Genomic DNA, 14,234 nt, shown 5'->3' on the forward strand with positions numbered 1-14,234 from the left:
AATTAACAGTCAATTACCGTGAGACCGGCAGTCTTTTGCATGACAACAAGTTGACCAATTTTCATAACCGCAACTTTGGTAGTTATATGCAGTTTGACACCGAGGCGACATCTGTCACTAAATATGAGGTATTTTCGTAAGGTAGACAATGTAATATGAGCAACAACAAAAAATGTGATCTGGAATTGGTTCTGACCCATGTATGTTATATGGCCTGGAGATGTGGCCTAAACCTATCACAAGCTCGGTCTACTACAATCAATTAACAATTACTGTTCGGGTAGGACGGTAAATCCGACCCCAAAGAATAACTAAGCTAACCATATTAAAAGGAAAATGTTTTAAAAGATCTGCTTACCTGCCAGACACCCACAATAGCATTGGCTATAAGAATCAGCAAAATTACAAAAGGCTCAACGAATGCTGTGATGGTCTCCTCTCCCTCCTCGAACCAGGCCAGCACCTTAGAGGAAAAATAGGCAGACAAGTCAAACAGCAACACATGCATAACAGATTGACAGATTATGCCCTGCACTATCAGATATTAACGTCTCAATCAGGTATCAGCTTCAGGATGTAGAAGAGATTAGTCTTGTAACAATAACAGCATTTTTACATCGATACCAGGTTTGGTATCACGATACTTGAGGTAAAAAAAAAATTTTTAAAGCCACGTATGCATAAATGAATCAATTATACAAATCCTGCTATTCATTTAACTTTATTTTTACCAAACTAACAACTACAGCGCCAATGATATGGGATTTTTGGGTCTGATACCAATTTTAGGGAGGCAAAAGTCACCGATCTGTCGAGATGGTATTTTTAGAAGTGGAATGAAAAATACCAAAACAAGTTGTGTTCCAAAGGATTAACAGATACTCTAAATGATTTCTAAACACAAATTAACAGAATATTTTATTTGTGGTTTAAATGAACCACCAAAAAGCAACTGCATCTATAAAAACACTTGTTCAGTTTACCTTAGGTACAACTTAAAGATTTTTCTACGGCATTGGATAAGAATGCAGAAGGGTTGATGCTGAAGCATCACAAGCACACTAAAGTCTCTCAAAGTACATCTGAAACTGCACTGTTTACAAACTATGCAGTGAAATACAGTAACATGCACTTCATAATGAAACCACTAGATGTTAGTGTCAGCATTTGTATTGAGTAAATTCACTAGTGCTTTACAAGTCAAAGGTCATGTAAAGAAACACTATGGCAACCTCGCAATAAGAGCTTGTTATGAAAAGCACACGCTAACTGTTCATTACGTAATGTTTTCTTACCGAAACCATCATTGAAATTACACATTGTGTACAAAACTTTAGGAGCACCTGATCTTTCTATGACAGACTGACCAGGTGAATGCTATGATCCCTTATGACACTTGTTAAATCCACTTTAAAAATCAGTGGGGAGGAGACAGGTTAAAGAGGAGACAGGAGACAGGTTAAAGAAGGATTTTTAAGCCTCAAGACATCGATTGTGTACGTGTACCATTCAGAGGGTGAATGGGCAAGACAAAACACTTAAGTGCCTTTGAACGGGGTATGGTAGTTGGTGCCAAGCACAATGATTTGAATGTGCCAAGAACTGCAACGCTGCTGGGTTCACACTCAGTTTCCCCATGTGTATCAAGCCATAAGAAGTTAACAGGCCCAGACAGTAAGTGTTAATCTTGTATCAAGGTTGAGTTCACGTCAGCGCCAGTCCACTGTTCATACAGAAGTAGCAAAGATTAATCACTAGCTAGGCTAACTACCTCACTGGCTAGCTATGAGAACAGGGCTGCTTGCTTGAAGTGTACTTTTGATTATTTACTTATTCAAATATGCTGTCGCTGGCAAGCTACACATTGTCAAACCACCATGCCCACGTCCTGACTTACAGATTGAATGATATTCAGTGAACAGCTCGTAGAGTGCCCTCTCAAGGCAGGCATTGAAAAATTATAAAAATGACCACAAATGAGCAGACCCATTTGTGTTACAATGTTGGTGCTTTATCTGAGGAATAAAGACAGATACAAATATTTCCATGAACGGTTAACATCGGCCAATTAAAATACATGAAAAAAATTATAACATAATGATAATTTATTTGAATGGTAAAAGTGGTCCGGTATGTACTTACAGAAAAGGTCAAAATAAAAATGTACAAGCAACTATGCTTGGCCGGTATCCAGAATGTCATACCGACCTTGTGCCATACCGGGATATTCGGTAATACCGAAACTGAACACAACAGCCGCTATTGTAATCCGAAGGTTAGCAATGCTAACAAGTACAGCAATGCTAACTAAATGCTAATGAGAGCATTGCGAACATTTTATACAGTCGCTTACCTAAAGTATTTGTAAAGACAGAAATCCCAGCTCATTAAGTTATACAAGTAACAAAAAAAATGCTACTCAGTTTGCTCCATGGACAAAGCAAATGTAAGACAGCAACGCTCTTGATCCAGGAGGGAATTCTCTGCTGTTACCAAGGAAAACTTGAGAGCATTTGCCACATTTTAGACAGTCAATTTAAATATTTAGAAGATATCTAGCTGGCAAACATTTTGTTGTGAATTCCACTGTAACTAGGCTCCGGTCTCTCGTTGTTGTGTGCTTGTAAACAAACACCACATGACTGGGACAACCGGTAAGCTTCAAATTGAAGCAGGTGAAATGAAGAACACGATCTGATTTCTCTGGAACGTATTGCGCAAGTATTTACTTAAGTAGCTACAAATATTCACATTCATAAAAAATAAAACATCTCTACAAAAGAAAGGTATTTTTTTTTTATAAATAAATAATAAATAAAAAAAAGGGATTGATGGTATTTTACAACCATCCCGTGGCCATTTCCAAATATCCCGGTGCATGGCAGTAATGAGCAATTGGAGGTTGCTTGAAATGCAATTACACATTTTTTCCCCTTCCCTTTTTAAAAAAGTGAATGAAGATGGTTGCTCAGTAAAACTCCATATTTAGTGAGTAACAAACATTTTGAGAACGCTTGTAGAGCTGTCTAATGGGAGTTTGAGTCCGGGTTTCCTGGGCATTAGAGAGGAGACACGTCAAACTCATCGTCAACATCTAACGCACAAATACTGGGGCATATTCGAGTGTGTTAACTTCTGTGCAGCATGAGTGGGGAGCGAACATATTGCTTCCCGGTGTTGTAGCAATGACTAAGTGGAGCAGGCAAGAGGCATGAACGGTGCACTCATGCTATAAGGGAACATTGGCTGCACTGATACACATGATCTGCTCAACCAGTATACCATGCGAGTCTCATTTGACAGAAGTAATAAACCGTTTGTGTTCTAGTATTGAAAAAGTACCAACGTTTTGTGCAACACTAGAGGAGATGAGGCGAGCCAGAGGCAAGAGTCAAGGTAACAGAGCCAGGAGCAATATTGTAAAATCAGGGCAAAGGCAATCACTTGATAACAAGGAGACATTCAATTTGGTAAAATAATAGCCATTGGACAGTGACAAAGCTCATCTGGGCTGAAAATGTGGTCAGCACAAGCCCATCAAATAGCTTGTTATCTATACATCAAGGCAAGGGAATGCTATTGCAGAGAGCTGTCAGTGGACAAATGCTACCCATCAGCACCTTCTACAAGGACTTCCAGTTACATCAATCAAATCCAGTTTTGAACATATGGCTAGCATGGTAATAGTATAGTCGCACAACCGCCAATTATGGATGAAAATCATGAAAATAACCGTCTTTACAACCTCTTGGGGCTAGGGGGCAGTATTGAGAATTTTGAAAAAAATATGTGCCCATTTTTAACTGCCTCCTACACCAACTCAGAAGCTAGAATATGCATATTATTGTTCAGGTTTGGATAGAAAACACTGAATTTTCTAAAACTGTTTGAATGGTGTCTGTAAGTATAACAGAACTCATATGGCAGTCAAAACCCTGAGACAAATTCTGACAGGAAGTGGATACCTGATGTGTTGAATTACCTTTAAGCCTATGCCATTGAAACACACAGGGGCTTATTAATTGTTGAGCACTTCCTATGGCTTCCACTAGATGTCACCAGTCTTTACAAAGTGTTTTGAGTCTTATACTGTGAGATCTGACCGAACAAGAGCCTTGGAACGGTGGTGGCCGATTAGACTCTGGCGCGAGTTCATGTTGGGTACTCGCTCCAATACGTTTTAAAAGAGAATGCAATCGTCCGCCTTGAATATTATTCATGTTCTGGTTAAAAAAGGCACTAATGATTTATGCTATACAACGTTTGACATGTTTGAACGAACGTAAATATTTTTTGCCCCCTCGTTTATGAAGACAAGTCCGGCGGGCATAGATCATGTGCTAACAACACGGAGCTTTTTGGACATAAATTAAGAGCTTTTTCGAACAAAACTACATTTGTTATGGACCTGGGATTCCTGGAAGTGACATCTGATGAAGAGAATCAAAGGTAATGGATTATTTACATAGTATTTTCGATTTTAGATCTCTCCAACATGGCGGTTAGTCTGTATCGCAAAGCGTATTTTTCTGGGCGCAGTGCTCAGATTATTGCAAAGTGTGATTTCACAGTAAGGTTATTTTTATATCTGGCAATCCGGTTGCGTTCAAGAGATGTAAATCTATAATTCTTTGAATGACAATATAATATTTTACCAATGTTTTCGAATAGTAATTATTTAATTTGTTGTGCTGATATGATTGGCGGTATTGGAGGGAAACGATTTCCTCAACATCAACGCCATAGTAAAACGCCGTTTTTGGATATAAATATGAACGTGATAAAACAAAAAATGCATGTATTGTCTAACATAATGTCCTAGGAGTGTCATCTGATGGAGATTGGCAAAGGTTAGTGCATAATTTTAGCTGGTTTTCTGCTTTTGGTGACGCCTGTCTTTGAATTGACAAAACATTACACAGCTATTGTCAATGTACTCTCCTAACATAATCTAACTTTATGCTTTCGCCGTAAAGCCTTTTTGAAATCGGACAACGTGGTTAGATTAAGGAGATGTTTATCTTTCAAAGGGTGTAAGAAATTTGAATTATGACATTTAATTGTTTTCAAATTTGGCGCTCTTGATATTTCACCTGTTGTTGATAGGGTGTACCAGGGGTGGGACGCTTGCGTCCCACATAGCCCATAGAGGTTAAAAAAAGTACACGTATAAAAAAATGTATTGTGGAACAAACAGCTGACTGAAGATGTGACTGCCGGGCAGTCATGCAGTCGAGTTTGTTCCCACATAATGGCACCTGTCGGTAGATGATGCACGTTGTAAAGTTACCTTTAACCTGTTATGGCTAGGGGGCAGTATTTTCACGGCTGGATAAAAAAACGTACCTGATTTAATCTGGTTACTACTCCTGCCCAGTAACTAGAATATGCATATAATTATTGGCTTTGGATAGAAAACACCCTAAAGTTTCTAAAACTGTTTGAATGGTGTCTGTGAGTATAACAGAACTCATATGGCAGGCAAAAACCTGAGAAGATTTCATGCAGGAAGTGGCCTGTCTGACAAGGTGTCGTTCTTCTTGTCTCTGTTTATTGAAGAGTGAGGATCTTAGCTGTCCCGTGACACTTCCTACAGCTGCCATAGGCTCTCAGAAGGAGGCAAAATGCTGAATCGTGGCTTTGCAGGCTCTGGCTGAAAAAAAGTAGCGCGTTTGGGTAGTGGCTGGTTACAGTACTGTGAGACTCAGGCTCGTGCCCGCGTCAACCGAAAGCTTTTTCTTTCCTCTGTTTAGCTAAATGGACATTCCCGGTCGGAATATTATCGCTTTTTTACGAGAAAAATGGCATAAAAATGGATTTTAAACAGCGGTTGACATGCTTCGAAGTACGGTAATGGAATATTTAGATTTTTTTTGTCACGAATTGCGCCATGCGCGCGACCCTGATTTACCATTTCGGATAGTGTCTGGGACGCACGAACAAAACGCCGCTATTCGGATATAACGATGGATTATTTTGGACCAAACCAACATTTGTTATTGAAGTAGCAGTCCTGGGAGTGCATTCTGACGAAGACAACAAAAGGTAATCAAACTTTTATAATAGTAAATCTGATATTGGTGAGTGCTAAACTTGCCGGGTGTCTAAATAGCTAGCCCGTGATGGCTGGGCTATGTACTTAGAATATTGCAAAATGTGCTTTCACCAAAAAGCTATTTTAAAATCGGACATATCGAGTGCATAGAGGAGTTCTGTATCTATAATTCTTAAAATAATTGTTATGCTTTTTGTGAACGTTTACCGTGAGTAATTTAGTAAATTGTTAGCAAATTCCCCGGAAGTTTGCGGGGGGTATGCTAGTTCTGAACATCACATGCTAATGTAAAAAGCTGTTTTTTTTTATATAAATATGAACTTGATTGAACAAAACATGCATGTATTGTATAACATAATGTCCTAGGTGTGTCATCTGATGAAGATCATCAAAGGTTAGTGCTGCATTTAGCTGTCTTCTGGGTTTTTGTGACATTATATGCTAGCTTGAAACATGGGTGTCTGATTATTTCTGGCTTGGTACTCTGCTGACATAATCTAATGTTTTGCTTTCGTTGTAAAGCCTTTTTGAAATCGGACAGTGTGGTTAGATAAAGGAGAGTCTTGTCTTTAAAATGCTGTGAAATAGTCATATGTTTGAAAAATTGAGGTTTTTGTATTTTTGAGGAATTTGTAATTCGCGCCACGCCTATCATTGGATATTGGAGCAGGTGTTCCGCTAGCGGAACGTCTAGATGTAAGAGGTTAACATGACACAGTTCCCAGGAGCCATCTGTTTAACAAATCGTGGCACTCACCCCAGTAACTCTAATAAATACATTTTTTTAAATAAATAAAATAAAAAGGGGAACCACAGCCATGTGGCAACAACGCAAATGTGTGCTGTGACGTCATCGTGGCCAGGGCAAAACAGAATCTAGCGACTTAACAAGCAGCCAATAGTGACTCAATGAACAATAGAGAGCAGTGCACTAACCACAGAACAAAAACTGCGTTATCATGAACACATTGTGCCATTAGCAAGAACTTCACTTCGCTAGCTAGGAGGGCATATCCAGCATTGAGTGTGTGAACTGGCCTTGTTAGCAGATGCTTCGTTTCATATGGATTGATTTGAGACTGGTTAAGCTACTCACGTGGCTGACGTGAGTAAAACATTTAAACGTGTTAACCCTCGCAAGGCTGCTGGCCCAGACGGCATCCCTAGCCACGTCCTCAGAGCATGTGCAGACAGCATTTATACGGATATATTCACTCGCTACCTATGCCAGTCCATTGTCCCCACATGCTTCAAGATGGCTACCATTGTTCCTGTACCCAAGAAGGCAAAGATAACTGAACTAAATGACTACCGCCCCATAGCACTCACTTCTGTCATCATGAAGTGCTTTGAGAGACTAGTCAAGGATCATATCACTTCCACCTTACCGGCCACCCTAGACCCACTTCAGTTTGCATACCGCTCTAATAGGTCCACAGACAATGCAATCGCAAATCACACTGCCCTATCCCATCTGGACAAGAGGAATACTTATGTAAGAATGTTGTTCATTGGTGTTGAATGCTGAGCTGTAGTCATAGTATCCTCCAAGCTCATCATCAAGCTGGAGGCCCTGGGTCTCAACCCTGTCCTGTGCAATTGGGTCCTGAACTTCCTAACGGGCCACCCCCAGGTGGTGAAGGTAGGAAACATATCCACTTCGCTGACCCTCAAAACTGGGGCCCCACAAGGGTACATGCTCAGCCCCCTCCTGTACTTCCTGTTCACCCACGACTGTGTAGCCATACATTCCTCCAACTCAATCATCAAGTTTGCAGACGACAACAGTAGTGGGCTTGATTACCAACAACAACGAGACAGCCTACAGGGAGGAGGTGAGGGCACTTGGAGTGTGGTGTCGGGAAAATAACCTCTCACTCAACGTCAACAAAACAAAGGAGATGATCGTGGACTTCAGGAAACAGCAGAGGGAGAACCCCCCCCTATCCACATCGAAGGGACAGCAGTGGAGAACGTGGAAAGTTTTAAGTTCCTCGGCGTACACATCACAGACAAACTGAAATGGTCCACCCCCACAGACATTGTGGTGAAGAAGGCGCAACAGCACCTCTTCAACCTCAGGAGGCTGAAGAAATTTGGCTTGTCACCCAAAACCCTGACAAACTTTTACAGATGCACAATTGAGAGCATCCTGTCGGGCTGTATCACAGCCTGGTACGGCAACTGCACCGCCCTCAACCGCAAGGCTCTCCAGATGGTGGTGCGGTCTGCACAACACACCACCGAGGGCAAACTACCTGCCCTCCATGACACCTACAGCAGCTGATGTCACAGGAAGGCCAAAAAGATCATCAAGGACAACAACCACCCGAGCCACTGCCTGTTCACACCGCTACCATCCAGAAGGCGAGGTCAGTACAGGTGCATCAAAGCTGGGACGGAGAGACTGAAAAAACAGCTTCTAACTCAAGGCCATCAGACTGTTAAACAGCCATCACTAACTCAGGGAGGCTGCTGCCTACATTGAAACCCAATCCACTTTAATAAATGGACCACTAGTCACTTTAAACAATGCCACTTCAATAATGTTTACATATCTTATATTACTCATATGACATTTACACCACCTACTGCACCTTGCCTATGCCACTCGGACATCGCTCATCCATATACTTATGTACATATTCTCATTCACCCCTTTAGAATTATGTGTATTTGGTTGTTGTTGGGAAATTGTTAGATCACTTGTTAGATTAATGCACTGTCGGAACTAGAAGCACAAGCATTTCACTACACTCGCATTAACATCTGATAACCATGTGTATGTGACCACATTTTATTTTATTTTAGCAAGCACATTAGCTAGCCATCTAACTTTCGTGCACATTTTGCAGCAGCTCAGGCATTCAGGAGCAGAGTAAAAGTGTCTTAAAATATTTTTTTGTTGTTGCCATTTGAACGATTATAAAAATTGTGCGGGCGGTCATTTGGCTGACATAACCATCATCCAAAATTCCATGACTGTCACAGCCCTAGTTGAACATGCTACTGCTAATAACTGTAGTAGTTCAAATTCAAAGCACCGCACAACTCTATCCTGTTCAGGCACCCAGTCTCTTGCTAAGCATTCAGTCCTTTATCTGAACAGCAAGCGACTACTCTTTGAAGTGGTGTTCATTTCCATAAAGTCCTTCTCAGCTACTGAAATCAGATGCATAGATTTTAACCAGCGCAGTTTGAATGTCCAGATTACATAAGAGATCAAATCAATCTGATGAGGCCCAAACATTTTACCTCACAGAAATGACTCAGAAATGGAGGGTATAACTGTAGATATACTGACAACTGCACATCTCAAACTAGTCTACACTTCAGGGCTGGAGTGGTAGCCTCCCTCACAACAGTGTTCATAAAGGCCAAGCTTGATCTTGATAGCTATACAATGCATGGACCACTTCTTTGAATGAGGAGGTTAAATAGCCACACCCTCATTCTATTTTGATGTCTCCGACAGTCAATCAATATACAGGGAGGTGATGGACCCGAGTAGAACTCCTCCTCTGGCTGCAGAATACACTACAAAGGCCTTGCCATCATTAACTCAGAGCCCAACTAATTAGCCTTGTCAAGCTCTCCGGCAATAACACAGTCAATAATATAATGACAATCATTTGAGCTATGAACAGGGGATTGAAAGCCTCTCACTACTGCACATTAGTAAATGTATTGAGCGTAATGAGTTTGTCCCAATTCAGCAAATCTTCTCCAGAGAATGGGAGAGGTCTCTAAGACTATTTCAGAACAGGGACAGGAGTAACTTGTCCGCTCAATCAGAATCTAGGCCAGAACTAGAAATGTGTCACATAAGTTTATCCTCCTCCGAACACAGAGGTACAACCTATCAAATCAAATGTCAAACATGAACAGCTTGACAGCTCAAGCCCGCCCGGGACTTGTTTATGTGATCTGCCTAATACTGGATGTGATTTACAGGCTAGATTCCTGACCATCATCACCATGTGTCCTTGCTGCTGGTGATATTAACAGCAATGTGGCATTGAATATCAGCCAACCAGGCAACAGCAGTGGTTCTCAAAACTCTCCTCAAAGACCCCCAGCCATTCCATGCATTTGATCTATTCCAGAGCTAGCACACCTGATTCAACCTGCCAACTAATCATCAAGCCCGTGACTTCGTTAATCAGGTGAACTAGTTGAGGGCTACACCCAAACAAAATTGTGAAACGTCTGGGGGTCCCCGAAGAGAGGTTTGAGAACCACTGTGCTATAGGAAGGAGTAAACACCCCTACTCTTATGATAAGTGCCATGGGATCTTTAATGACCAGAGTCAGGACACCCGTTTTATGTCCCATCCGAAAGACGGCACCCTACACACTGCCCTGGGGCATTGGGACATTTATTTTTAGAATAGAGTAAAGGGTACCTCCTAATAGCCCCCCCAACACCACTTCGAGCAGCATCTGGTCTCCCATCCAGGGACCAACCAGGACTACACACACACCCCTCATTCCAATACTGTAACCTAAGACGTAATGACATACAAGTAGGAGCAATAACCAATTATTCCTATAGTACTGGACAAATGCCAGTTCATTATATTTTTCACCAGAATAAAGTCAGATTCTATATAAATCCATCATGAGGCTGGAGCTGTGGGCATCAGGCCTAATGAAAACCTAGGGGCTTGCATTTTCTAAATGGTGGCACACGTCGCACTGAATGTGGATCTACCATTTATCTACCAATCGCTCAGCGCGCTGTTGACATTTTCTGTGCAATTCTACATGTAAAATCCGTTCACAAGTACTCTGCAGGAAAACGCCATTGGTGTGTTTGAACCCTAAAGAAAACCCTATGGGGTACGGTCTGCCTTACAGGAGATTTTTGCGTGCCCCAAATATGTTCATATTTATTCTGGACAGATATGAAACTTACTATGATACTCATGTTCCTGAATTTAGTCATTTTATACTTACAAAGGATATGCAGGCTGCAAGAAGAAGAATCCTCACAAGCAGATCTTCAAACTGTTCAACCACCAGTTCCCATAAAGACTTTCCTAAGAGAACAAAAGAGAGGTTTTGATAGCATCCAAATAATGGGATACCTTCGATTGTGGCTTTGAAGAAGTAAACTATCCAAAAATAAACAATTTGCTTACCCTCCTCAGCAGGCAATTCTGCGATTGATCCAAGGGACACCACACCGAAAATAGAGAACAGTGAGAGAAATGTTACGTGAAACACTCTTTATGCCACTTCGAAACCAAAGTGACTTTTTCATAACAGGTTAGAACTTACGCAGCAGGTTAGGATAAGGGTTAGTGAAAATGCTCTGGTAACCCGCTATGAATTTGTAAAAAAAAAAAATGTTAGTCACTGAATCAAAGTAGCTTGAAAAGAGCGTGTTCCGGAATGTTACGACAGAACTAGCTAGCTGGGTTTCTCAACCATATGTGCAGTGCCTTCAGAAAGTATCAGCCTTAAATAATTCACATTTTGTTGTGTTACAAACTGAATTCAAAATAGATTAAACCGATCTCACCTATCTCCATACAATATACCAATGACAAAGTGAAAACTAGTTTTAAATATTTTGCAAGTGAATTGAAAATTAAATTCAGAAATATCTAAATTTACCTAGGTATTCACACCGAGTCAATACATTAGTCACCTTTGGCAGCGATTACAGTCTAAGAGCTCAACAACTTACAATGTACAATTTTGTTTTCAAGCTCTGTCAAGTTGGTTGTTGATCATTACTTGACAGCCATTTTCAAGTCTTGCTATAGATTTAAGTCAATTTAAGTGTAAACTGTAACTAGGCCACTCAGGAACATTCAATGTCATACATGTATAAAAATATTTGGCCTTGTGTTTTAGGTTATTATCCTGCTGAAAGGTGAATTTGTCTTCCAGTGTCTGTTGGAAAGCAGACTGAACAAGGTTTCCCTCTAGGATTTTGCCTGTGCTTAGCTCTATTCTGTTTATTATTAACATAAAAACTCCCAAGTCCTTGCCGTTGACAAGCATACCCACATCATGACGCAGACATGCTTGAAAATATGAAGTGTTACTCAGTAATGTGTTGGTTTTTCCCCAAACATAACGCTTTCTATTCACGACATAAAGCTAATTTCTTTGCCAAATGTTTTGCAGTTTTACTTTGGTGCCTTATTACAAACAGAATGAATTTTTTTTTTTTATATTAGTATTCTGTACAGGCTTCCCTTACACTCTATAATTAAGTTTGTATTGTGGAGTAACTACAATGTTAAGCCATCCTCAGTTCTATCACAGCCATTAAACGCAAACTGTTTTAAAGTCACCAGTGGCCCTCATTGTGAAATCCCTGAGTGGTTTCTGTTCTCTCTGGCAACAGAGTTACGACACCTGTATCTTTGTAGTGACTGCATTGATACACCATCCAAAGTGTAATTCATAATGTCACCATGCTCAATGGGATATTCAATGTCTGCTTTTACCCATCTACCAATAGGTGCCCCCTTCTTTGCGAAGCATTGGCAACCTTCCTGGTCTTTGGTTGAATCTGGGTTTGAAATTCACTGCTCGACTGAGGGACCTTAAAGATAATTATGTGTGGAGTACAGTGATGAGATAGTAATTTAAAAAAAAATCATGTTAAACACCATTATTGCACACAGAGGGAGCCCATGCAACTTACACATTTTTACTCCTTAACGTATTTAGGATTGCCATAAAGGGGCTAAATACATTCCAGCTTTTCATTTGTACATTTCTCTAAACATAATTCCACTTTGACGTTAAGGGGTATTGTGTATGACAAACTCAATTTAATCCATTTTAAATTCAGTCTGTAACAAAATGTGTGTGGGGGGGGGAGTCTCAATCGGTATGAATACTTTATTTAGGCAGAGATACGATGTACATTTTGAAGTTGAGAAAAACTCAACAGAACGAACGTTTTCCGGGAAGAAAAAAAAAATCAAAGGGGAAATTACATCTAGATAGACGTGGACTGGATGAACTAAACATAGCTAAGAAATAGGAATTGAACATCGTTTAGAATCGGCATATCATTACAAAATGTGCAGCATTTTGTTTCAGTTTACAGAAATAATTTCAGTCGTTTTTTTGTTTTTACACAGTCATTGTCTGTCAGCCTGAACATGTTCGTGACGTCAGCAATATCTTTTCAAGCATGCCGGTTGCTTAAGAATGCTAGCTAGCTAACAGGCCGTGCACGGTGTTGCCAGGCAAGGGATATCACATTTCAAAAACATGTTACTCACCATTAGGTCCCCATTTTTCCCGCTGCCTCTTCACTTGGTCTACACCTAGACCTGTGCTTTCGTTCACGTTGAAATGACTGTAAACTTCCTCCACCGTCTTTGTGTGAGCGTTCTCCATGGTGAGTAGCCGCTCGAGGAAACACTAGCTAATTTAGCTGCTTAGCTAGACAGCTATCTAGATAGTTAATTGAAGAAACCTCAAGAACCACACTGATTCTTCACTTCTTTTGCGTCTTCCCTCAACTCACGCTGGAGAAAAATGCAGAACAATCTCGAAATGTATGTTATCCCAAAAACTTCTGTAGCTAGCTTAATAACCTCACATGCAGTAAAAAAAAACTGGCTAGTGTAATGACTGCGTTAGCCCTCCTCGCCACTTGTTACGAGAGCAATGCCTTACCCCCTCAAACTCGCCGGTTACAACGTTCCAGGCACAACAATGAAATATGGATAATTCATAGCTACCACCATCAAAACTATTTCATTTTTAACGGAGCAATAACTTAAGACATGCGTAGTAAGTTAATGCAAGACGGTAGGTCTGAAAGTACTGCCTTGGTGGATGTCCGCAGTCTATTCCTTCTTGTGTGCTGCCGCGGATTCACTACTATCACCATCAGCACCAATCGCATTTGTCCGCTACCAGTTCGCATGCTCCGAGTACTGCGCTCGGTGTCCGCATGTGGAATGCGCTTATTGGCTGGAGAGACTCCGGAAATCCCTTTTTCTTCCAGATCTTTCTCCGGTGTCAGCTGACTCTCCTCAAAGATATATATATATATATATATTACAGCCCATTAAAATAAATTATGTGGTATTATTGAGAGCATTAATATGACAGCAATATTTTAAAGAGCTAGTAAAAACTAGATTATCTGTAAAGTCTTGGCATATCACTTGAACAGAGGATGAAAAAACACAAG

The 14,234-nt window shown here is 40.6% G+C and overlaps 1 protein-coding gene across 1 annotated transcript in view; it reads right to left on the minus strand.

The window, feature by feature from the left end:
* The window catches only part of LOC106563153 (sarcoplasmic/endoplasmic reticulum calcium ATPase 2), a 45,924-nt gene extending 31,955 nt beyond the window's left edge, over positions 1 to 13,969 (minus strand). The window contains exons 1-4 of the mRNA XM_014128416.2: positions 13,312 to 13,969; positions 11,200 to 11,217; positions 11,015 to 11,097; positions 359 to 463 (exon numbers count right to left, since the gene is read on the minus strand). Of these exons, the coding sequence (XP_013983891.1) occupies positions 359 to 463; positions 11,015 to 11,097; positions 11,200 to 11,217; positions 13,312 to 13,429 (324 nt within the window). The 5' untranslated portion in view covers positions 13,430 to 13,969. The remainder of the gene's footprint in view (positions 1 to 358; positions 464 to 11,014; positions 11,098 to 11,199; positions 11,218 to 13,311) is intronic.
* Between the last annotated feature and the right edge of the window lie 265 nt (positions 13,970 to 14,234).

This window comes from Salmo salar, chromosome ssa11, assembly GCF_905237065.1.
Source record: "Salmo salar chromosome ssa11, Ssal_v3.1, whole genome shotgun sequence".
Classification (NCBI taxonomy): Eukaryota; Metazoa; Chordata; class Actinopteri; order Salmoniformes; family Salmonidae; genus Salmo; species Salmo salar.